Here is a 26,520-nt window from a genome sequence, read left to right as displayed (position 1 = left end):
GGTGGTCTCTAGGACTTTAAACTAGTGACTCGGGGGGAAGGGAAAGGGAAAACGAAAGGGAGTATGATGGTAAATAAAAAGGTAAGCAGCAGGTTAACATGTGTGCAGGAGAGTTTAAGTTCAAGGCAGACTATGAAAGAAGCAGAAAGGAAGGATAACACAGGAGTTATTATTAGAGATGTTGGAAATTATGAGGGTAAGAAAGCTAGCATAAAAGCACTTTACCTGAATGCTCTTAGCATTCGTAACAACGTTGATGAGTTAACGGCACAAATCATCGCGAATGAATATGATTTGGTAGCCATTACGGAGACATGGTTACAGGTTGGTCACGACTGGGAGTTAAATATCCAGGGGTACCAGACTATTTGGAAGGACAGACAGGAAGGTAAGGGAGGTGGTGTAGCTCTGATATTCAAGGACGACATCAGGGCGGTGCTGAGAGATGATATAGGTTCTATGGAGAATGAGGTTGAATCCATTTGGGTGGAAATTAGAAACTCTAAGAAGAAAAAGTCATTGACAGGCATAGTCTATAGGCCACCAAATAATAACATCACACTGGGGCGGGCAACAAACAAAGAAATAACTAATGCCTGTAAAAATGGTACGGCAATTATCATGGTGGATTTTAATCTACATGTAGATTGGTCGAACCAGCTCAGTCAGGGTAGCCTTGAGGAGGAGTTCGTTGAGTGTATCCGTGATAGTTTTCTTGAACAGTATGTAATGGAACCAACGAGGGAGCAAGCTATCCTAGATCTAGTCCTGTGTAATGAGACAGGAATAATTAATGACCTCATAGTTAGGGATCCTCTTGGAAGGAGTGATCACAGTATGGTTGAATTTAGAATACAGATGGAGAGCGTGAAGATAAAATCCAATACCAGGGGCCTGCGCTTGAACAAGGGGACTACAATAGAATGAGGGAGGACTTGGCTAAAGTAGACTGGAAACAAAGATTTTATGGTGGGACAGTTGACGAACAGTAGAGGGCTTTCAAAGCAATTTTTCAAAGTGCTCAGCAAAAGTGTATTCCAGTGAAAAGGAAGGACTGGAAAAAATGGGGTAATCTGCCATGGGTGTCTAAGGAAATAAGGAAAAAAATTGAAAGAGAAGGCATACAAAGTGGCCAAAAACAGCACGAAACTAGAAGATTGGGAAAACTTTAAAGGTCAACAGAAAGCCACAAAAAGAGCTATAAAGAAAAGTAAGATAGAACATGAGAAAAAACTAGCACAGAATATAAAGACAGATAGCAAAAGTTTCTATAAATATCTAAAACGAAAAAGAGTGGCTAAAGTAAACGTTGGTCCTTTAGAGGATGAGAAGGGGAATTTAGTTATGGGATATGATGAAATGGCCGAGGCATTGAACAGGTATTTTGTATCGGTCTTCACAGTGGAGGACATTAATAACATGCCAGTAATTGACAAAGAGACGAACGTAAGTGAGGACCTGGAAACAATCATTATTACGGAAGAGGTAGTGTTGGGCAAGCTAATGGAGCTAAGGATTGATAAGTCTCCTGGCCCTAATGGAATGCATCCCAGGGTACTAAAAGAGATGGCGGGAGAAATAGCAGGTGCACTGGCGGTAATTTTCCAAAATGCGCTGGACTCTGGGGTAGTCCCAGCAGATTGGAAAACAGATGTGACGCCACTGTTTAAAAAGGGAGGTAGACAAAAGATGGGGAATTATAGACCGGTTAGCTTAACCTCTGTAGTGGGGAAGATGCTTGAGTCTATCATCAAGGAAGAAATAGCAGGGCATCTCGATAGAAACTGTCCCATTGGGCAGACGCAGCATGGGTTCATGAAGGGCAGGTCATGCTTGACAAATCTTTTGGAATTCTATGATGACATTACGAGCAAGGTGGACAATGGGGACCCAGTGGATGTGGTGTACCTAGATTTCCAAAAGGCCTTCGACAAGGTGCCGCACAAGAGGCTGCTGCATAAGATAAGGATGCATGGCGTTAGGGGTAAAGTATTAGCATGGATAGAGAATTGGTTGACTAACAGGAAGCAGAGAGTGGGGATAAATGAGTGCTATTCTGGTTGGCAGTCACTAGTGAAGTGCCTCAGGGATCAGTGTTGGGACCGCAATCATTTACAATTTATATTGATTATTTGGAGTTGGGGACCACGTGTAGGGTGTCAAAGTTTGCAGATGACACTAAGATGAGTGGCAGAGCAAAGTGTGCAGATGACTGTGAAACTTTGCAGAGGAACATAGATACATTGAGTGAGTGGGCAAAGGTCTGGCAGATGGAATACAATGTTAATAAATGTGAAGTCATTCATTTCGGTAGGAGTAACAGGAAAAAGGATTACTTGAATGGTAAAAAGTTACAGCATGCTGCTATGCAGAGGGACCTGGGTGTCCTTGTGCATGAATCGTAGAAGGTTGGTCTGCAGGTACAGCAAGTAATTAGGAAGGCAAATTGAATTTTGTCCTTCATTGCTAAAGGGATTGAATTTAAAAGCAGAGAGGTTATGTTGCAGCTGTATAAGGTACTGGTGAGGCCGCACCTGGAGTACTGTGTGCAGTTTTGGTCTCCTTACTTGAGAAAGGATGTGCAGGCACTGGAGAGGGTGCAGAGGAGGATCACTAGGTTGATTCCGGAGTTGAGGGGGTTGGCTTATGAGGGGAGACTGAGTAGATTGGGATTATATTCATTGGAGTTCAGAAGAATGAGGGAGGATCTTATAGAAACATATAAAATCATGAAGGGAATAGATAAGATACAAGTAGAGAGAATGTTTCCACTGGCAGGTGAAGCTAGGACAAGAGGGCATAGCCTCAAGATTAGAGGGAGCAGATTTAGGACTGAGTTAAGAAGGAACTTCTTCACCCAGAGGGTTGTTAATCTATGGAATTCCTTGCCCAGTGAAGTAGTTTGACGCTTCTTCAGTAAATGTTTTTAAAGCTAAGGTAGATATCTTTTTGAATAATAAAGGAATTAAGGGATATGGTGAGAGCGCGGATAAGTCGATCTGAGTCCACGAAAAGATCAGCCATGATCTTATTGAATGGCGGAGCAGGCTCGAGGGGCCGGACGGCCTACTCCTGCTCCTAGTTCTTATGATCTTCTGACTCCAGTTTTGCTAGAACTCCTTGATGCCATACTCGGTCAAATGTTGCCTTGATGTCAAGGGCAGTCACTCTCACCTCACCAATTGGACACAATATTCCAGCTGAGGCCTAACCAGTGATTTCTAATTACCTTCACGAATTCCCTCTTACACGATGGATTGGCTTAGCTTCAATAGCAATGTATGGTATCTGTTCCAAGCTCCAATAACCTTTTGCATGACTAACCTTTTTCATGTATTTATTACTAATCCTAAACGTGTTTTCTCATTACTGAACCGCTGATCAGTTGGAATAAGGTATTTACCTTCACAATCCCTACAAAGGTTTGAACATTTCTGTTACATTCTCCTTGAACGTTTGTTTTTCTCATAAATATTATTTATTAGTCACACACCATCCTGACCTGGAAATATATCACTGTTCCTTCATTGTTGCTGGATCAAAATCCTGAAACTCCCTATCTAACAACACAAGAAAGAAACTTCACCACATGGACTGCAGCAGTTCAAGTTGTCCCATTATCACCTTCTCAAGCGCAACAAAGGATGGGCAATAAATACTGGCCTTGGCAGCAATGCCCATATTCTGAGAAAGAATTAAAAAAAATACAGTCTTAGTTTTTCCAAGTCTTATTAGCCTCTCACTCCTAATATTATCCTAGTAAATCTCCACTGATTCTTTCCTGTGACTCTCCTATACATAGCATAACAGTATAGCCAAAACTACCCATGGTATTCCAACTGTGGTCTCAACAATAACACAGATTCATTGTAGCCTATCTACATGTGCCTGTATCCTTTTTTAGTTTGCCATGCTCCCTAATTTTATGCCATTTAGCAAGCTTTGATATTGTTTTTTCCAGGGCTATGCCCAACTCATTTGTGTGTATAAGTTGACCTCCTGTGGCATTGTGCACAGAGAGTCAAGACCAAGTGTAGAATTTAAGTGAAGTAAAGGACAATTGGATTAGGGTAATTCAGCACCCATTTCAAAATTATACATTCTGTCCTCAGTTTTATATACTTTATTTTACTTATTAAGTAGCAAACTCTACCGCAATTTGGGAAGCAGAGAAAAAAGCTGTTTGCAGCATAGGCATTTCCTTGCAATAGAAGCTGAAGAGTTGGAGATTTTCCAACTGAGGCGCTCTAGCGTTACTAATAGCATGAGGTTAGAAATTACAACCTGATAAGTTTTAGTTTCCAATGTCAATCTGAATGTGGAAATTTATATTGGAAAAGTTAAGTGCACACAGATATACGGTCAATATATAGATGGAGAACAAGCTCAGCCACAAATCAGATTCCTGGAGTATTCCACTGGCTATATTTTGCCAAACGCAAAAACATCCATTTATCCCCTTTCTATTCATCCGCCATGCCTCTATCTATACCACTGCTTCTCTTTTAATACCATGGGTTTTAATCTTCACAACAAGTCTCCTCCGTGACAATCAAATGCATTTTGAAAGTCAAAATGTACCACACCCACTCTATTCTGCTATTATGGTCTACAGCAGTCTTCGTACTGCCAATAGGAGGCTAACTATATAGCTTATCCATTCCTGAACTGTGATATAACTTCTGTCATGCTCCAGTCCTTTGATACAATTTCAATTTTTAAAAAAATCTAGATGATGATTAGTGCCTGTTCTAGTTAATCACTAGCCCCCTTATGTATTCTGGAGCATAGACCATCTTGGCTTGAAAATATAACATATTCCTTTTTCCTTCACTGTTAGACTGCATTCTTTGTCATATTTCTGATGTGTAATAAATTCTTTGCTATTATCTTTATGTTGACTGGCATAAACCTATTAAACTGTCTTTGTTTCTCTACTATGATCTTATTAATAATGAAGTAGTTATGTTAACATTTTATTTACCTATAAAGCTCACAAGACAGAGGGGAATCAATTTAACGAGCAATTTTTAGAAAGCTTGGGTAGCACATAGGACTTTAAACAATTTCTATTCCACCTCGGTAATTTGGATTTCAATCTAAGTCAGACTTATGTGATCACAGTCTCCTTGAAAACACCAACAAAGAATCTGGCATATCACCCCAGCTCCTATTAAACACAATTCCACAACTTGGCAAAAAACTGGCAATCTTACTCATAGGCCATATTGATGGATAGTAAAGGCAGCATTGTTTTTGAGAGCATTCATTCCTCTTATAATGCTGGGTTTAAAGCATATTAAGGCAGAGAAAAGTGAGTGGTCAGTCACCTTAAAAACAAAAGGAAACCCACAAAAGACCCATTACTAGTGCCAGAATGTTAAAACACCCAAGTTCTCTACCTACTGGCTTTAAAATATCGGGGGGGCAATGAAACACAGCTCAGTGTGAAGAAGTCTGCTTTTGATAGAATGTCCCAGTATCCAAACAACAGGAGGTAAAAGCATGCTGGATGTTAGTAAAGTTTATAAAAGATCAAAATCTTGCAGACTTCAAACCAGTACTTCACCAGCATACAGTAATGAACACACAAGTGATCCACCCACTAGGCAAGGAATACATGAAAGGTCACATCCAGATCTTAGCCATATTGCATCTCCATGTCTCCTCCCCCTGCCAACATATAAAGGAACGAAGCGTGCACACATCTAACATCCATCTTCTTTGCTTAAGTTAAAACTACCACTATATAAAGGGTATAGTGGTGTTGAATCTTGTCCCATATCCAAATTGTGCGTCTGAGTCTCAGCAAAAACATCAAATGAATCTGCCATCAATGACATTTTGCCCCAAGTTTTATTTCTCTTGTTTCTTTTTACGTGGATCTATAGCACATAAATAAGTCATTCAGCCCAACTGGTTTATGTTAGTGTTCATACTCCGCTCGAGCCTCCACATTCTAATTACCTCTCTGGTAGCATTCATGTAAATGTATCTGCACTTTCTACAGTGCTTCAATATCCTTTTTGTAGGAAGAGCAGAACTGCATGTACTACACGAAGTGTAATCTGACCAAGATTTGATACGTTAATGCAGGAAATACACATTAACAAAAACTTTAAACATATTGTATTATAGATAATAGATTAGCACTTTGCTGCTCATGGAAAATTGGAATATACACTGCTTTTCAAAAATTTGGATGTTATGCTATGCAACCACGTAACAGTCACTTATTTAGTGACTGAAAAGGTCACAATCAGTTTTACTTAATCTGGGATTTTTACTCATGCTTTGGAGATCCAATTTTGAAAATGATCAGTTTCTGCAGTAAAGCACGAGAATGCTTCCAGGGATGAGGGACTTCAGTTATGTGAGTAGACTGGAGAAGCTGAGGCTGTTTGCTTAAAGGGAAGACTGAGAGGAGATTTGATAGAGATGTTCAAAATTATGGACAGAGTAGATAGGGGGAAACTGTTAGCATTGGTGGAAGGATCAAGAACCAGAGAACACTGATTTAAGGAGAATGGCAAAAGATATCAGGAAAAACTCTTATGCAGCAAGTGGCTAAGATTAGAATGGGGTGGCACAGTGGCTAGTACCGCAGCCTCACAGCTCCAGCGACCCGGGTTCAGTTCTCGGTACTGCCTGTGCGGAGTTTGCAAGTTCTCCGTGACTGTGTGGGTTTCCACCAGGTGCTCCGGTTTCCTCCCACAGCCAAAGACTTGCAGGTTGATAGGTAAATTAGCCATTGTAAATTGCCCCTAGTGTAGGTAGGTGGTAGGAGAATGGTGGGGATGCGGTAGGGAATATGGGTGGCTGTTGGTTGGCACAGACTCGGTGGGTTGAAGGGCCTGTTTCAGTGCTGTATCCATAAAATAAATAAAGAATACATTGCCTGACAGTGTGGTGGAGGCAGATTCAATCGTGGCTTTCAAAAGGAAATCTGAAGCGAAAACAATTTGGACTACGAGGAAAGGGCAGGGTTTGGGAGTAGCTGAGTTGCTCTTGCAGAGAGCTGGCACAGACAATAGACTGAACGGCCTCCTTCTGTGCTGTAACCATTCTATGATTCTATGAACTGGAAGTGAATGTTATGCCTTTACCTATATATTTACACATTTTTGAATCCCATACACAGGAAGATGGTCGGAAATCTGCAACAGATTTTAGCCAAGTATATAGCTTGGCCATAGTGGGGATGAGATGTAAAGCACTTGATGTAGTTCTGTGATGAGGAAGCCTGTAGGCTGCCAACACTTCAGGGATGCACGGAAAGTAAAGTATGGCCATAAGAATGTGAGGGTGGCATTCTGGAGGAAAGTGCTGCAGAGATGTGGAAGTGATAGTGATGTTTTGGGAATAGTGGAGATGACTTCATTATGAGTACCGCATATTTCAATGCGGTTTTATCCGGGGGCAGCGCACTGGGAAGGTGGTGAGTATTGGGGATGATAGTGCAATGGGAAAATTGTATTGGGTTGCCGCAGATATGAGATACAAAGGGTTGTGTCAGTAATAAGGAGGAAGTATCCAGTGTGTTGGGGCAGAAGTGGGTCCAAGAGAATATAGGCTGAACTTCTGTACCCTTTTGAAGACGTTTGGTACCAGCACTGTATTATAGTACTTATGAAATTTGCTATCATCAAGTTCATCAGACTCTCAAACGCCACGGTCCCAGTTACGAGCAAAGAACAACCCTAAGTTATTACAATCTATCTTCGGCCATTAGACAAGCCTGCCCCGGGTTGCCAGCCATAAGCTTGGTGTTACGACCAGGTGAGAAAGAGGTCTAGGGGTTCCCTTTCAGCCTTCACCTGGTCTTACTGTAACAGGGTTTTGTTTTTAAACAGTGTTTTGAGCTCCCCCTTGGTGAATCCTTGTTCACCGCTTTGCAATTATAAGGCAAAGAAATGAACACAAACAGGTTTTCTTAGGTTTAAAGAAAAGTGAAATTTATTAAAACTTAAACTCTAATTCAGTTAACGCCTACGGATACACGCTGCGCCCCACACTAGCATACACGATACGCACAGGCAAATAGAGACAGACAAGAGAAGAAAAATAAAGCAATCTCTGAGAAGGGTTGTTGTCACTGTGCTTCAAGCTCGCTGTAGTCCTTGCTTGTAGGTAGATCTTGCTTTTCGTTAGGGCCCCGTATTCTTGTTAAAGCTTGCTCACCGTAGAAAATCTCTCTCTTGGGGTTCATATGTCTTCAATGGATTCCAAAGCTGAACAGACAGGAGAGGGTGTGGCAAGCCAGCCGCAAGAAGTCTTTTCAGTTCAGAAGCAAACAGCTTTGAGTTCAAATTCTCTGTGGTAAGTTCCAAAAAAAACCTGCAACTGTTAGTCATGTGACTAAACTGGTCTGACCATATCTCTGTATTCGGCCATCTTAGCTGTCAACCTGAAATGCTAGCTCCTCCACCTTCAAGGTCTGGTAATCAAAAGTCCATTGTTGATTGAATGAATCAGAGAATTGTCTTTTGTTCCTTTTAAGCACTGTCTGTAAATATGCAAATGTCTTTCCAGTCAAGGGTCTGGTGTTGCTTTCTTTTAAAAAGTTCTTTCTTTACTACAGTAACAGTTTAAAAATCAATGTGTATGTGGCGAAATTAATGTGCATGTGGCGGGCGGGGCCCTGCATGACACTTGGGCATTGAATTTTTAAAATCCAGTCTTCAACCATAAACTGGACTTCCACTGCATTCCCTGATGAAACATTGAAGACAACAGGGAATCTGATGTGTCACTGCTTTTAACGATTTGTTTTATCTGCCCCTCTAGATCCCACTGTTCCTCTACCCCACTGACACACTTTTCCAAGGAGTATGTGACCTCTTCATTGTTCCTACCAAAATGTACTAACTCACACTTATCCATATAGTTCTTTAGCCAATTATGTGCCCATTCTACAAGTTTATTAATATCTTCCTGCATTTTGTCATTGTCCCCCTCTGCATTAACTACTCCTCCCAATTTGGCACCACTTGCAAGTTTTGAAGAAATACTTCCAGATCCCAAATCCAAATTGTTTGCATAAATGAAGTGGTCCCAACACTGACCCTTGTGGAACACCACTTCCCACCTTTTGTCAGTCTAAGTAACTATAACTCCTACTGTTTTCTGTTTTGCAGCCAGTTTTCTATCCATTCTGTTACTTGTTCCCTGACTCCGCATGCTTTGAACCTTAGTCAAGAGTTTGCTACATGGTACCTTATCAAAGATCAGAAAATATTTCTACATTATCCTTATCAGGCCTGTTACTTCTTCAAAGAAGTCAATAAGGTTGATCAAGCATGACCATCCCTTTTGAAATCCATGCTATTATATTTTCAGTTTCTAGATGTTTTTCTATTATATCTTTGGAAAAGGATTCCATTATCTTTTCTCCCACTGACGTTAAGCTAATTCATAGACTAGTCATAGTCATAGCGAGATACAGCACTGAAACAGGCCCTTCGGCCCACCGACTCTGCCGACCAACAACCACCCATTTATACTAATCCTACATTAATCCCTATATTCCCTACCACATCCCCACCATTCTCCTACCACCTACCTACACTAGGGGCAATTTACAATGGCCAATTTACCCATCAACCTGCAAGTCTCTGTCTGTGGGAGGAAAGCGGAGCACCCGGCGGAAACCCATACGGTCACAGGGAGAACTCGCAAACTCCACACAGGCAGTGCCCAGAACCGAACCCGGGTCGCTGGAGCTGTGAGGCTGCAGTGCTAACCACTGCGCCACCCATTGGTTTAGTGTTCCCTGGGCTTGTTCTATCTCCCTTTTTCGCTGTCTGTCTTTCCTCTGACAATATTCTATTTTCCAATGATACTTTATATGATTGCAAGTGCCTCTGCTATCTCTTCCCTAATTTCTTTCAATATGCGTGGTGCAATCCATCTGGATCAGAGGTTTTATCCTCTCTAAATTTGATAAGTTATCAATTATCTCCACCCCTCTCTATCTTAAATATCTTTATATCCTTTTTGACCTCTTCATCTAATGTCATGTCCACCATGTTAGTCCCTCTGGTGAATATAAAGTAATATTTAATAATTCTGCCATTCCAGTCATCATTTGAGTTTATCGTGTGCATCCCTTTGTGGCTGTATCCTGATTTTTCTGCATATTTATGTGTCTGTAGAATACATCACTATTAATATCTTCCTTGATAATATAATTTCATAGTTTCTCTGCCTTCCTTTTTTAAAAACTTCTTTCTTAATCTTTTTGTATTTGCTCGTCATCATCGCCTTTGATTAGGTACCTAACTTATCCCTTTTCCTTTCATTTTAATTTTGCCCTTAGTTCTTTATTCATCCAAGGTATATTACTGTCAAGTTTGTTCTTGCTTTTTCAGTGGAATATTTTTGTCCTGGACTCTATTCATCACTGTTTGAAATGTTTCTTCCTTGTCAGTAAATTTTTCCAGTTTACTTTCCCCAGTTCCATTCTCATTCCTTTAAAAAGCAGCTTTTTCCCCAATTCATTTCTTTGGTGTTTGGTTATGCCCTTCTCAATCTTTAGCTTAAACCTTATTATGCTGTGTTCAACTGGGCAGGCTGCAAAAGGAGAAGATATGCTGAGGGCAACATTGAAGCCACCTCAGGAGGTAGATGGTACAAAGGAACAGACAGAAGATACAGTGGCGCAGTGGTTAGCACTGCAGCCTCACAGCTCCAAGGACCCGGGTTCGATTCTGGGTACTGCCTGTGCGGAGTTTGCAAGTTCTCCCTGTGTGTGTGGGTTTTCGCCAGGTGCTCCGGTTTCCTCCCACATCCAAAAGACTTGCAGGTGATAGGTAAATTGGCCGTTGTAAATTGCCCCTACTATAGGTAGGGAATATGGGATTACTGTAGGGTTAGTATAAGTGGGTGGTTGTTGGTTGGCACAGACTCGGTGGGCCGAAGGGCCTGTTTCAGTGCTGTATCTCTAAATAAAATAAAAATAAATAAATAAACAACTTGAGAAGCTTTTTAGTTGACACTCGAGCAGCTGGGGGTCACAGCAGAAAGGAAGCTGCACAGGGGTCTCTCAAATTTAAAGTGTTTAATAAATGTCATAATTATAATAAATTAATTTCAAAAAATAGTTATAGGATTTTAATTCTACTTGCAGTCCATTCTAAAACTATATCTCAAGGGCCTTCAAAATAATCTCCACTGACTAGCCCAGCTATAGTTATATAAGTAGACATGATTTAGATGTAGGTCTTGAGTATTATAATCAGTTATTTCTAAAGGTGAAAGATTTTCAAACAAGAGATGCTGCACCCAGTGCTCTGGCCAAGAATTGTTATTGGAACGTCTGGGCACAATACCTTGGATTGCTACACATTTTGATTCAAAGGCTAGTGCTATTTAACCCTAATTAAGGCACTGCTTTAAATGGCAATAATAGTATAACAGTACAATGTCAAAAAAGTTAACTGCTCGGTTGGAGGCTTGAGTCGTGGGATATGAGGACTAATTACTGGTTTGTTGTTTTTTTTTAATATAGTGAATATTTTTTAATCTTAGTGCTAAAACTGTGGAGTGCACTTCAGGAATCAAGGCCCAAACTGACTGCAAAGCAATGGAGTGAAATTTCCTTCAGAAAAATCGCATTCCTCTTCACTTCAGTGTTCGGTCAGGCCCTTGATCCCAGATTGAAGCTACATTTATGCTATGGCTACAGAGTCAGAGTGATATGAAACCAATTCACACTGTACAGTGCTAATCTATTGCCATTTCCCAAACTGCCTGCAAGAACTCTCGTTTCTTCTTTTGTACCAAATTCCACTCCTCCCCTCAACAACAGTCAATAAAATCCAAGTCCTCCAAGACAAACACCACTCCCAAATCTGGAGATGCTCTTAAATCTCTCCGGTGTTCTTGGACAAGATACAAGAGAAAGTTCATCATCACTTGATGACTCTTCTTTCAACAATGAGCACCAACCTCTTGATCTGTTCATCAAAGCCTTATCTCTGTCACTAATATTAATGGTAGTGTTCCTCTAAGCAAGGACCCTATGGTCCTTCTGAGGTGCAAATACATTGCCTACATGCTTTTCTTCCCACTTCCTGTATCCTTGCTCCATTGAAATCAAGGCTCAGTGCACTTGCTCGAGCTTGAACGCAGTTTCATTACTTCAGAACTGTAGAACTCAGTCTCCCTCTTCCAGCCACATTCATAGTCCCATTCAAGTCATAATTTACTTTTCCTTTACTCCTGTTCTGTACAACTGTGGTGGTGTCATGCGCAATGAACCTGGCTCCTGTATTTATGTATCATTCCTAAAAGCTCATGTGATACAATCAGAAGTTCTCTTTACAAAAATTAGTATATATCTGTTAAGACAGCTGCCTGCTCTGATCAAACTTCAGTCTTGAAACAAGTAACATGCCAACTACAACCAAAAGTAGGAAAGCTTGTGTTGAGTGGTATGAAGAAAAGACCAGTTTAACTATTAACGATACATGAACGGTAGAAAGAGGGAAACTGGGTACAAATTCATCTGTGCGATGCTGATTCAATGATAATACTGTTAGGTCTCATTTGTTTCCCATTCTACACTAAACTTGCTGGATCGCTGGAGGTTGTTCTTTAGTTATTTTTCTGTTCTTTCCCATTACTTTCAGAAGAGTTAATCCTGTGCACAGATTTCTCAATACACACTGCCAATATAGTTCAGTGACCTACCATTTAATAATTTGAATAACAAAAGCAAACAAGCTAAAATTGAAGTGCTAAATGGAGGCTAAGTACAGCTTTAATACAGATACCGAATACTGGAGAATATGCTAACCTCGTCATGTTTATATACCTCATAGAAGCTGGCTCAAAACCAGTCAAAACTCTAGAAGCAACCTTTATAAATTCCTGGTCAGGCAGGGAATGTACAAAGCCCACGAGAACCTTGGACAGAAATGGAGATTGGAACGACTGAAACAAAGACAGCCTTCTTTCAGGCTGCTCATCACTATAGGAGTGTTATTTCCAGAACTATCAATAACCAGTGAGTAGACACTAGAATGTTTAACTTTAAACTGATAATTATCTGAGCAGAGTTAGAAAATTGGAATCAAAACTCCAAATTAGAACAGGTTACTTCATTTTCTGGTTTGGATTAAAAAAAATGTTGGAAAATACATTTAATAATTAAATAGTAATCTTGGGGCTGAAAACAATGAGACTTCAGCTGGAGACATCTACTGCAGACATGTTCAGGAGTGGTCATAAACAGAATGCATCGTAAAGAGAGAGAGCGAGAGGCTAGGGGCAGACAGTGACGCATGGCAAATGTGCCTCGGTCATCATGGGGTGGGCAATATTAATGATACAGACAAGATCTTCTTGAGCTTTGTGCCCTGAATAAACTCTGCACACCATCATCTTCCAGGGTAGACATCGTCACAGGTATCATGACGTCACCCAAGGTCTGGACACTGGCACTAACTAGACCTAGTCATCACAAGGAAGCGCGCTGCCCAGTGCTCTTCACACCTACACCTACCACAGTGCAGATTGTGAAACTGACCAATTTATCAGCAGCAGAGTGAAGGTACACTCTCGAAAGTACCATAGCTCCAAACATGATGACCCACCACACAACATCCCTTGCATAAAGAATGATGCCAAATATCAGCAACTCACACTGTCATTAGAACACAGTAAGGAGGGATGATATCTTAGAAGGTTCCTCTAATGAGGCCATATGGGTAGAACTTAAAAACAAAAAGGGGGCTATTACTTAGCTGGCAGTGGACTACAGGCCTCCAAACAGACAGTCAGAGAGAGATAGAGGAGCAGTATGTAGGCAAATCTCAGAAGGTGCAAAAATAATAGGGTAATAATAGTAGAGGATTTCAACTTCCCCTATATTAGAGGGGGTAGTATTTGTGCAAAAAGCTTGAAGGGGGTGGAATTCTTCAAGTGCATGGAGAGCTTTTTCAGCTAGCACGTAGAGAGTCCTACAAGAGGAGGGGCGGTACTGGAGCTAATCCTAGGAAATGAAGCCGGACAAGTGGCAGTGGGGGAGCGTTTCGGGGATAGTCACCTAAACTCTAAGATTTAAGGTTGTTATGGAAAAGGACATAGAGGGACCGGAAATAAAAATACTGAATTGGGGGAAGGACGATTTCAATATGATAAAACAGGGTCTGGCCAAAGTGAACTGGGAGCAGCTTCTTATAGGGAAGTCTACATCAGACCAATGGGAGTCATTCAGAAAGGAAATTGTGAGGGTTCAGATGCAGCATGTTCCTGTAGAAGGTAAAGAGTAGGACCAACAGGTCCAGGGAACCCTGGATGTCAAGGGATATAGAGGGCTGAATAAGGGAAAAAAAAAGGAGGTGTATGGCAGATTCAGAGTACTGAAAACAGCGGAGGCCCTACAGGAGTATAGTAAGTGTAGGGGAGTACTTAAAAAAGTAATTAGGAGATCAAAGAGGGGGCATGAAAAATCACTGGCAGACAAGATAAAGGAAAATCCCAAGCCTTTTTATATGTATGTTAGGGGCAAGAGGATAACCAGGGAAAAAGTGGGGCCCATTAGGGATCAAAGAGGCAATTTGTGTGTGGAGCCAGAGGACATAGGTGAAGTTTTGAACAATTACTTTTCATCTGTGTTCACTATGGAGAGGGACGATGTAGGTGTAGTGATCAGGGAGCGGTTTGTGATATCCTTGATCAAATTAGCATTGAAAAGGAAGTAGTATTAGCGGGCTTAAAGGTGGATAAATCCCCAGGCCCAGATGAGATGTATCCCAGGCTGTTACGTGAGGCAAGGGAGGAGATAGCGGGGGCACACAAATTTTCAGATCTTCTCTGGCCACAGGAGAGGTACCAGAGGATTGGATGACATCGAATGTGGTACCATTATTCAAGAAGGGTAGCAGGGATAAACCAGGTAATTACAGGCCAGTGAGTCTAACATCAGTGGTAGGGAAATTATTGGAAAAAACTGACAGACAGGATTAATTTCCACTTGGAGAGGCAGGGATTAATCAAGGATAGTCAGCATGGCTTTGTCAGGAGGAGATCATGTCTAACAAATTTGACTGAATTTTTCGAAGAGGTGACTAGAGGTGTAGATGAGGGTAAAGCAGTTGATGTAGTCTACATGGACTTCAGTAAAGCTTTTGATAAGGTCCCGCATGGGAGATTGGTTAAGAAAGTAAAAGCCCATGGGAGCCAGGATAATTTGGCAAAATTGGATTCAAAATTGGTTTAGTGGAAGGAGGCAGAGGGTGATGGTCGAGGGCTGTTTTTATGAGTGGAAGCCTGTGATCAGTGGGGTACCGCAGGGACCGGTCCTGGGACCCTGACAGTTTGTAGTGTACATTAATGATTTAGACGTGAATATAGGAGATATGAACAAGTTCGCAGACGACACGAAAATTGGTGGTGTCATAATTAGTGAGGAAGAAAGCCTTAGACTACAGGATGATATAGATGGGTGGAGCAGTGGAAAATGGAGCTGAATCCTGAGAAGTGTGAGGTGATGCAGTTTGGGAGGTCTAACAAGGCAGTGGAATATACAATGGATGGTACGACCCTAGGGAGTACAGAGGGTCAGAGGGATCTTAGGGTGCTTGTCCATAGATCACTGAAGGCAGCAGCACAGGTAGATAAGGTGGCTAGGAAGGCATAAGGGATACTTGCCTTTATTATCCGAGGCACAGAATTTAAGAGCAGGGAGGTTATGATGGAATAAAAACAAGAAATGCTGGAACCACTCAGCAGGTCTGGCAGCATCTGTGGAAAGAGAAGCAGAGTTAACTTTTCGGGTCAGTGACCCTTCTTCGGACCCAGGCCTGGTATAGTTCTGAAAAAAATCTTCTTGCACAGAACATAGATTGAGCTGTGATCTACATACACTATTTGGAGAGAGTGTTTGTCCATCAGATGTGCGCTGCATTTCCTCCACGAGCCACCTAGTTTAATCTCACTCTCCTGCTCATTACCCATAACCTACAACATTCCTTTTTCAAGCAACTATTTCTCTCAATTTGAAAAGAATTTATAAACTACAATTCAACAACACTTTTTGGCAGAGAATTCTGCATTCTAACTACCTTCTGTGTAAGGATTTCTTCTGACCTTTAATTCTTAGTCATTACCATCATTTTGTGCCCTCTTGTTATAATCTTGCCAGCCAGTGGAAACAACTCAACACCCCTTGACCTTTGCAGCTTGTGAAAACAGCCCTCGGTTCTCTCTAACATAATCCCTCATTCCTCGCAATATCCTGGTGAAACAACATTACTTCTGTTTTTGTATTCTGTGCCTCAATATAAAATCTAGAATTACATTGTCTTATTATGGCCTTGTGTACATGTGCTTCCACCTTTAACTTTTACTTCTCAGGTTGTGGGTGCCACTGGTAAGGCTGTGTTTATTGTCCATCCCTTGTTGCTCTGTTTCCTTGAACCACGTCAGTCCTTTTGGTGATGGTGCTGTCACGTTGATGCTAGGTAGGGAATTCCAGCATATTTGAGGCGAATTTGGAGGTAATGGTATTCCCATAACATTGCTGATCCTATCCTTCTCAGTGGTATGTCACAGGAAAGGAGATGGTGTCAAAGTAACTTGGGTGAGTTGCCACAGTGCGTCTTGTAGATTGTACATACTACAGCCTCAATGCACCAGTGGTAGAGGGTGGGTATTGGATCTTGCCTACATGCAGACTGAAATCCCTCTGGTCCATTAAGACCTTACCATTCAAAATACATTTTATTTCCCTACGTTTACTTCCTGGTCTGTATGGCTCAAAATACCATTTCTACGTAGCCCAAGATGGCACAGCAGTATTTTCTCCCAATATCAAAATGTGCTGATTTTTCCAGACGTCAACAGTATAGTGAAAGACCCTTAATCAACTTAAGATGCAACTGCATGTGCTTTCGACAGCAAAGGTTTTTTGCTAGATATAAGAATATGCAATACATGAACTTGGTTCAATGCTAGCACTCTCACAGTGAGAAAACTGCAAGTTCAAGCCCACTCCAGCATATGGACAAAGTACTGTACTCTAAGAGGTGTGCTCTTTTGCTTGAGGCATTAAACTGATGCTCTGCCAGATGGCTGCAAAAGACCCCATGATGCTTTTTCAAAGACGAGCAATGAGTTGTCCTGGCCAATGTTCTTCTTTCAAAGAGGACCATCAAAACAGATTAATTGGCCATTTACTTTACTTTCTGTTTGTGGGAACTTGCCGTGCACAACCAGCTGCCATGCTGTTTGCGGGAACTTGCTGTGCACAACCAGCTGTTTGCTACAAAGCCGTGACTACGCTTTCAAAAATTATTAATTGGCTATGAAGAACTTTGAGGAATCCTGAGGTTATGAAAGATGCTATATAAATGTAAGCTTTTTCTTTTGACAGTGTACTTTTAAAGCCTTTTTATGTTAGACAATTTTAAAAATGCACCTTAATTATCACATTTCCAAATAGGTTTTAAGACTTGTTACAGTCGTTAATTCACAAGGACATAGCAGCATGGGAAGAAACGCTTTTTATTTACAAATATGAATCTGGGGGCGGGAGTTGATGAATAATTTCGTTTTCAAATTTAGCAAGTTGTTACAATCCAGAATGTGCTACCTTAAAGGATGATGGAAGCAGATGCAATAGTAGCTGTCAAAGGGATTAAGTATATACTTGAAAAGAAGAAAGGAAAAATTTGAAGGGCTGTGAGGAAAGAGCAGAGGAATGGGAGTAATTTGATAGTTTTTTCAAAGAGCTGCCACAGACACGATAGGCCAAGTGGCCTCCTTCTGCGCTGAAAGTCCATTAAATATATTTTGCCAAGGTTGACTGGAAATTGTTAACACAAGACATCAGCAAAAGAATTCAGTACATCAAAAAAAAAGGTTTTTCCATACCAATAGAAGCCAAAATGAATTAAACTTTACAAGTTAACCTGGATACAAATTTGATGACGCAACAGTTAGAATTTCTATTATAAAGTTGACAGTATTCGTCCTTTCACAAAACCAATACACCAAAACAGAACCCAGGAATAGTGGGATGAGGAATTGAGTTAAAAGCGACAGCAAATATGACCAGTTAGACAGAATACAGTACAAAGCATTAAGTGTACCAAAGCATTTCAACTTTATAATGGTAATGTCACACTTGGCCCCCACCTGCCAAGAATGAGGCACATTAATTTTGTCATGAACATTGATTTTAAACTGTTACTGGAGTGAAGAAAGCACTTGTTAAACAGATCAGCCGTGGCTGGAAAAGACATTTGCATATTAACAGACTGTTTTGGAAGGACAAAGCAGCCATTGCCTGGCACATTCAACCCACAATCGACTTTTGATCGCCAGGTGTTGAAGGTGAGGGAGCTCGCATTCCAGGCTGACTGCTAAGTTGGCTGAATACACAAATGGACATGGTCAAACCAGCTTGTTACATGACTAACCTGCTGGGCAACCTGAGTTTTTTGAATTTGTAGAGTTTGGGCATAAAGTCTGTTTGCTCCTGGACTGAGAAGATCTCTCTCCTGTCTGCTCCCATCGCTTTTTCACTAGCCTTTGAATGCACTGAAAACCACATGAACCCCAAGAGAGAAAAATCTCCTACAGCGAACAAGGTTTAAGCGTGGGGTGTATCCGGAGGCGTTAACCGAACTAGAGTTTGAGTTTAATAAATTTCAACTTTTCTTCTTTAAAGCTAAGAAAGCCTGTTTGTGCTGGTTTCTTTGCCTTATAATTGGAAAGCGGTGAACAAGGATTCACCAAGGGGGAGTGAAAAACACAGTGTGTTTAAAATTAAAGCTGGTTACAGTAAGACCAGGTGACGGCTGAAAGGGAACCCTAGTTCATCAGTTGTGAAGAAGGGTCACTGACCTGAAACGTTAACTCTGCTTCTCTCTCCACAGATGCTGCCAGACCTGCTGAGTATTTCCAGCATTGCTTGTTTTTATCCCAGGAAGTAATAAATGTAGGTGTACAGCAAGAAACTGTTTTCAGAAAATTGGGGTAGCTGGCAGCAGAGGTCACCATCTGATCTCTCACCAAAATAACAACTCAAAGTGTATGCAGGCTATTTGACAATGGTGCAGTTGTGGGAGGGGTAGGAAGAACATGAACGGTCAACCTGACCTGATGTTTAACCAATCTCAAGTGCACTTCCAACAAGGGCTCCATGAATACCATTCCATCAATGGGAACGGCTGATTTTCCTCCTTCCCTTTGCTAGAAACACTGATGACAACTATGCTGGGCTTACAATTGCAGACCATAGATCAAACTTTATGGGTATGATTAGGTAGTGGTTATGTTAATGGCTGAAGGTTCACGTCCCACCAATTGCAACTTGTGAATCTGAATTCACTAGATCTCAATTTGTGAACTGACACTAAAAAGTGGCATGAAAGAAGCTGAACTGTTACCCAAAACTAAACAAGTTCACTATTCTGCCATCTCTACCCAGTCTGGTCTACAAGTGATACCTTTCGAATTCAACAGATTAGCAAAAGGGCAATTGAAAATGCTAACGGGTCCTGTCTAAATATAAAAATCTGATGCAATAGAAGTAGCAAAGATCCACAAGCTGTACAAGCAAGAAAAATAATGAGGATGAGCAAGACTTTGGTACCAAAGATGTAGTCACTAGTAAGCACCGACTAAACAGACATTCATTTTTTAACATGGAATGTGCATGATTTATAGCAACTCAGTTATTGCAAATATATTGAGGATTTATGCAGACAGCAAACTTAAATGAGAAAAAAAGGACAATAGTGAATGAGTTTCCGAGTTGTGATCTGTTTCGGAAATTGGGTGAGGCTATGTCTTATGTACTTTCAATTGAGATTAGATTGGAGTCTTTGTGAACTTGAGCTGTTTGAGCCACTGCTCACAAGCAAGCACATAAGGCGATAATGCAATCAAATTCAGGTCTTCCTGACTTATAATGTTAACAGGTGACTGTTATTATTTTCTTTTGGTAGCCCGATTCTTAAGTCCTCCAAATTGGCCTAGCAAGTCATTCAGGTTGGAAAGATTATTGTCATTGGGTCAAAATACTGGAACTCTACCTACCGCCACTATGGGAGCACCATCACAAAACTGCAACAGTTCAAGACAGCCCACAATCTGCTTAGCAGAGCAAGATGTGGCTGTACCATCCAGAGAACAATTTTTTTTTAATGAAATCTTTCATTCTATATCACAATTCTAGGTCACACACTGAGCAAATGGTAGCTGCTGACTTTCTAAAAAAGTATTTAAATACATGGTATCACTTTTGTTAAGTCACCAAGGAACCAGGTGAAACACAATCACACTTCGAAATGGATTCCCAAACCATTAAGAACAATTTTAACAAAATAGCACTGAACAGCAAGGAATGAAAACATCTAAATACAGGTCACATAGCTCTTAGCTGCATATGTATGGCATTTACATTCTAGTCAAATATATGAAAGTAATATTCGGAAGACTGAAATCATTGTCTTTGGCCCCCGCCATAATATCCGTTCACTAGCCACTGGACTCCATCTCTTTTGCTGGTAACTGTCTGAGGCTGAACCAAAGTGTTATCAACCTTGGTTCATATTTGAACCACATATCTGCACCATCGCTAAGACTGCCTATTTCCACCTCTGTACCATTGCCCAACTCAGCTCTTGCGCTGCTGAAACCCTCATCATGCCCTTGTTACGTCTTGACTTGACTATTCCAATACACTCCTGGACAGCCTCCCATGTTCTACCCTCCATAAACTTGATGTCATCCAAAACTCTGTTGCCTGTGTCCTAACTTGCTTCAAGTCTCGTTTACCCATCACCCCTGTGCTTGGTGACCTACCTACATTGCGCCCCAGTTCAGCAACACCTCGCTTATAAAATTCTTCTTGTTTTCAAATCCCTCTATGGCCTCACCCTCCTTTTCTCTGTGATCTCCAACAGCTCCACAACCCTCAGATATCTGCACCCTTCTAATTCTGGCATCTTGAGCATCCCTGATTTTAACTAGTCTACCATTGGCAGACATGACTTCAGTTGATAAGGCCCTAAAGCTCTGGAATTCCCTCCCCAAACCTCTCTACCTCACTTTCTTCCTTTACGATGCTCCTTAAAACCTACCTCTGACCAAGCTTTTAGTCATCTGCTCTAATATCGCCTTATGTGGCTCTGTGTCAAATTTTATGATGCATGCACCTTGGAACATTTTAATACATTAAAGGCACTACATAAATACACATTGAAAATGTTTTGATATTCTCCATATGCTACAATTATGAACATAATTTAACACTTTAGGAAAGATGTCAAAGCATTAGTCAGAGTGCAGAAAAGATTCACGAGAATGGTTGCAAGGATGAGAAACTTCAGTTATGTAAATAGATTGGAGAAGTTGGACTGTTGTCCTTGGAGATGAGAAGGTTGAGAGGAGCTTTGATAGAGGTATTAAAGTCAAGAAGGGTCTGGACAGAGTAAATAGGGAGAAACTATTCCCATTGGTGGAAGGATCGAGAACTAGAGGGCACAGATTTAAGGTAATTAGCACACAAGTGGTTAGGATCTAGAATGCACTGCCTAACAGCGGTGGAGGCAGGTTCAATCAAAACATTCAAGAGCGAATTAGATTATCTGAAAAGGAAGAAAGTGCAGAGCTACGGGAGAAGGAGGAAGTGGCACCTGGTGAGTTGCTCCTTCAAAGAACCAACACAGACAACGGGCCGAATGGTCTTCAGAGCTGTAAACATTCTATAATTCTACTCTATATATTACTGTATGAGCATTCTCTGTGCCACTACTTTCAAAAACAGCCACTCTCAGGCATAGTGACATCAGTACCACACTATGTCTTGCGATATAGAAATGGAAATGTGCTCTTCATTCCTTAGTCACTGATGGTGACTGACAAGATTTTAAATGTGCTTACACTGAATACTTAACTAAATCATAAACATTGAAACCATCTTTACTGCTCATTGCTGTTTCAGGTAAAAGCAGAAATGATTTTTCACATCATAAGTACCTAGAGCAGCTTAGAACATGTGCTATTAACATGATGTTACCATTAAATAAAATCTGTCAATGTATCAAATGCAAGTCTAGTGATACAAAACTTTTTCCCATTCCACACAAGATTTTGATGGAATCTAGAATAAGCCTGTAAGAACTTTGAACTTTTCATTTAGTTCTTCACATTAAACAGAACTGCAAAGTCAAGGTTATTCGTCACACTGAAGACTATAAATAGTAAGACAAATTCATTATTTTGCAACCCAAGTTCTCAAAGCCCAGGCGCTTACACAAAAGTAAAACTGCACTCATTAAACATGACAATTATTGATAGCAACTGAAAGTGTGGGTATCAGCATACAATGCGTTAAAGTGACTTTTTTGCAATTCGTATTTAGTCCTTTCAAAATAAGTGCTACATTCTAGCTATTACACAGGATTTTCTATTAAAAGTATGAAAAGTTTTCATTTTTTAAATCATGACATTAATGCTTGATTAAAATATTCGTACTGTCATTCACAGTTCCTTGGCCTAAGATGTAGTGACCATTTTAACTTCATTATCATCTGACCAAAGGCAAATCTCTCCCGTCTGCTTTAGCTATGACACATATAAATAGATAAAATATAGCCCCTTCCCCCAACCACTTACCAGAAAACAAAGCTGTGGCCAGTTGTGAATAAAATATCTATAGGTATATATGGAATAAGGTTCTGACAAATCTTTCGTGATCAACCTCATTATATCTGGCATTTGCAACTCTGATTCATAGCCAACATATCGTATCCTGTCGTTTGTGTCAGGCTCTTGCTGCGGGTGCAAACTACAAGCGGCTACCGAGGCAGCCAGGCGGCACTGCTCTTCATCATCTGGGCTGACACCAATCCGGTCAAGTCTATCCCTGGGGTTGTGAGTGTCGGGCCCGGCCGCTTCGGCAGTCCTTTGGTTCTCATGGTTCACGTTAGGATTCTCACAATAATTGGTGTCAGTTTTCCTCCTGCCACCTTCAGGCAGTGACAGTCCGGTGTGAAACTCGACAGCCTCTGTACAGGACAGGCGGCCTTTGCGCTCCGCCTTGTAGTGGAGCTCCGGGTTTATGATAACGCAGCCGTTGAGCAGTCGCTGCTGCTGTTGCTGGTGGTGGTGGTGGTGATGATGGTGGTGAAGGTGCAAGACGCCCTTCTTGGCTCGGTTCGGCTCCGGGTAGCTTCGAACACTGGTCGCCAGCTGTGGCCCGCCTTCCCGGCACGTCCCGTCCAGAGCAGCAGCTTCCTCCCCTTCCTCCTCCTGCTTGTCGCCCCCACCTGGCTGCTGCCCCGGCTCCGGGAGCTGGCCGTAAGCTTCCGAGTGGTTGAGAGAGGCGGGGAAGGGCGATATGTCAGTGGGAGCTGGGGAAAGCACGCTAGGCCCGGGCGGTACATCAGACATCGTAAAGAGCGGAGAAACGCAGCGATAGCATCAGGGCCAAAACGAGCAAGACACAGAAAATGATCCAACCGGTGGTTGGGAGCACTCACACATCCCGCAGCGGGCCAGGCCAGGCCGCACCGCACCCAGCCGGGTCTGTCAGGCACAGCCTGACACCCACACCGACACAGGGGATAGAAGGCGGGGGGGGGGGGTAAGGGATAAACCAGAAGTTAAGGGGAAGCTGAACGCAGACGGAACCGACGCACAGCCCGTCACGCGAGGCCGTTTGCACTCTCAACCCAGGCACTGCCGTAAAGTGAGGGTGCCGCGCGGCCCCGCCGCCGGAGACGTCATAGCCGTCGCAAAAGGCTCACTTCCCCCTTTATTAACATTTTTACGACGTTGACCTTTACGAACGCTGGCGTAAGGAAGAAATGCTTGGGTTGATGGTGCAGTTGCAGGGAAGTAAGCTAACCGACTGACCAAATAACGGCCTTTGGGTAGGGAAAGGTTTCCCTCCTGTGGGCCAGGGTAGGCGTATGGTGTGTCCTTCTGAGAAAAGGTCATCAAGCTGTAACATTAGCCAATTTCCTCACACCTGATGAGTATTTCTGTTCTTATTTCGGGTTTCTGTATGAGTTTAGCCTGTGAAAGTGCTGAAAACGTTCACTTGTTTCAAATGCCATATTGCGTTTGCTGAGCCTCCTTTCTTGGTACTGTATTCGTGTCTCGTGCTGTTGTATCTCTTACTATCTGTCTAAAATCAATTAGGTATTCCAAAGTTAGGATTTCTTTGAGGAATACATTTTTTATTATTTTCTTTGTTTTTATTTTATGTTCAAGATATCTTTTTCAGCTATTGCAGGTGATAATTGTTATCCTGGGGCTGGATGTTTTGCCTTTCTTTGTTGAGTTCCTTTTAGAAATCCCCAATGTATCATAGTTTTGGTTTCTTTACCTTCGAGGGGATGCAACGAAGGTTTACTGAATTGATTGCTGGGATGAAAAAGTTGTCCTATGAGGAGCAATTGAGTAGAATGAGCCTATATTTTCTGTTCAGAAGAATGAGAGGTGATCTTATTGAAACATATCATAACAATATTCTCAAAGGGCTTGATAGGGATAGATGCTGTGAAGTTGCTTCCCCTGTCTGGAGAGACTAGAATTAGGGGACATAGTCTCAGGATAAGGGGTCAGCCTTTTAGGACTGAATGAGATGAGAAATTTCTTCAATCAAAGGGTTGTGAATCTTTGGAATTCTTTTCCCCAGAGGGCTGTGGATGCTCAGTGAAGGAGTATATTAAAGACGGAGATCAATAGATTTTGGGCACTAAGGCAATCAAAGGATATGGGAATAGGGTGGGAAAGTGGAGTTGATGCAGAGGTTCAGCTCAAGAAGCTGTATGGCCTACTCCTCCTATTTCTTAGGAGTCATAGTCATAGAGATACAGCACTGAAACAGGCCCTTCGGCCCACCGAGTCTGTTCTGACCAACAACCACCCATAAATACTAATCTTACATTAATCCCATATTCCCTACCACATCCCCACCATTCTCCTACCACCTCCCTACACTAGGGGAAATTTACATTGGCCAATTTACCTATCAACCTGCAAGTCTTTGGCTGTGGGAGGAAACCGGAGCACCCGGCGGAAACCCACGTGGTCACAGGGAGAACTTGCAAACTCCACACAGGCAGTACCCAGAACTGAACCCGGGTTGCTGGAGCGGAGAGGCTGCGGTGCTAGATACTGCGCCTCCCTTGAATAATCGTGAGTGTTCCTGCCTCTACCACCTCTTCAGGCAGTGTGTTCCAGATTCCAATCACCCTCTGGGTGAAAACTTTTCTCATCAAATCCCCTCTAAACCTCCTGCCCCTTACCTTAAATCTATGCCCCCTAGTTATTGACCTCTCCGCTAAGGGAAAAAGTTTCCTCCTATTTTTCTGCATTAAACTTCATCGGCCACATGTCCATCCATTCCACCAGCCTGACTATGTTCTCGAGCTTTACCACCATCCCCCTCATAATTCATAATATTTGAAAACTTATGCCCTCCACCACAAAACTATGTGTTCTCATAGTTTTACTTTGCAGGCCAAAAATGCCTTTTAAAGACATTATCTGAAGTTTACAGGTACACTTCAGGTTGAGGAGAGTATATTGGTTCCATTCATCTGCTGGCATTGTTCTAGAGTTTGTTTTTAGGGGATCTTTAAAGGTACTTTATTATAAGATTGCCAGTGACAGGAAATGTATTCCATGAGTAAAAACAACTCATCCTTGGGGAATTAATGGCATCATAAAAAGGTAGTTCAACAAATATGCCATCAGACTGGTTTCACAAAGTAAGCACAGTCCACATATTTATACTGAGCAACTGGTTCTTTACATCGTGCAGCCATGGTCCCAGGTTTAATCAAACTGTTTATGTTGCATCATATTTGTCCCTGAGCTGAGCTTCTGACTGCATATTGCCTCCATCACAAAGATTGCCTAATTCTACCTCTGTAACGTCACTCATCTGTGCCCCTGCTTCAAACCAACTGTTACTGAAATCCTCATCTGTGCATTTGCCATCTCCAAACTCGACTATTCAGTGATTTTCCTGGCCAACCTTCAATTCTCCAGCTTCTATAAACATCAGCTCATCTGAAACGCTACTGCCCATATCCTACCAAAACTAAGTACTGCTCACCCATCATTCCTATGTCTGTTGACCTACATTGACATCTCCTCTCCTTGTGTCTCAAATTTACAATTCTCATCCTCGCTTTTTATATCCATTGTATCCTTGCCCCTTCCTATCTCTGAAATATCCTTCAGATCCACAATCCTTCAAGAATTGTGTATTCCTCCAAATCTGGCCTGTTGTGCATCCCTGTCCTCTCCATCCCATCATTGTCCGCTATGCCTGCAGCTTTCTCCCTACAAACTGGAATTCCCTCCGTAAGCCTTTTTGCCTTTCCACCTCTCTCTTTTAAAATCCATCTTTTTGATAATTCTTTTCATCACCGCCCTTAATATCTCCATTCGCTTGCTATCCATTTTAATCTAATTACACAACAGTGAAACATCTTGGGTTTTTCTACGTTAAAGTTGCTGTATAGATGCAAGTCTTTTTTT

General features: G+C 41.7%; 1 protein-coding gene across 3 annotated transcripts in view; it reads right to left on the bottom strand.

The window, feature by feature from the left end:
- Positions 1-23,715, bottom strand: part of naa30 (N-alpha-acetyltransferase 30, NatC catalytic subunit) — a 46,770-nt gene extending 23,055 nt beyond the window's left edge. For 2 of the 3 annotated variants that reach the window (XR_010975704.1, XM_068039211.1), the window contains exon 1: positions 22,636-23,715. Coding sequence is in view for 2 of the 3 variants with exons in the window: in XM_068039211.1 (XP_067895312.1) it covers positions 22,636-23,412 (777 nt within the window). In the remaining variant the exon portion in view is untranslated. The remainder of the gene's footprint in view (positions 1-22,635) is intronic. The other variant, XM_068039210.1, reaches the window with a different exon arrangement.
- Between the last annotated feature and the right edge of the window lie 2,805 nt (positions 23,716-26,520).

The sequence above is a fragment of the Heterodontus francisci genome, chromosome 9 (assembly GCF_036365525.1).
Source record: "Heterodontus francisci isolate sHetFra1 chromosome 9, sHetFra1.hap1, whole genome shotgun sequence".
NCBI classification, from domain to species: domain Eukaryota; kingdom Metazoa; phylum Chordata; class Chondrichthyes; order Heterodontiformes; family Heterodontidae; genus Heterodontus; species Heterodontus francisci.
This window is presented reverse-complemented; position numbering and strand designations above follow the sequence as displayed.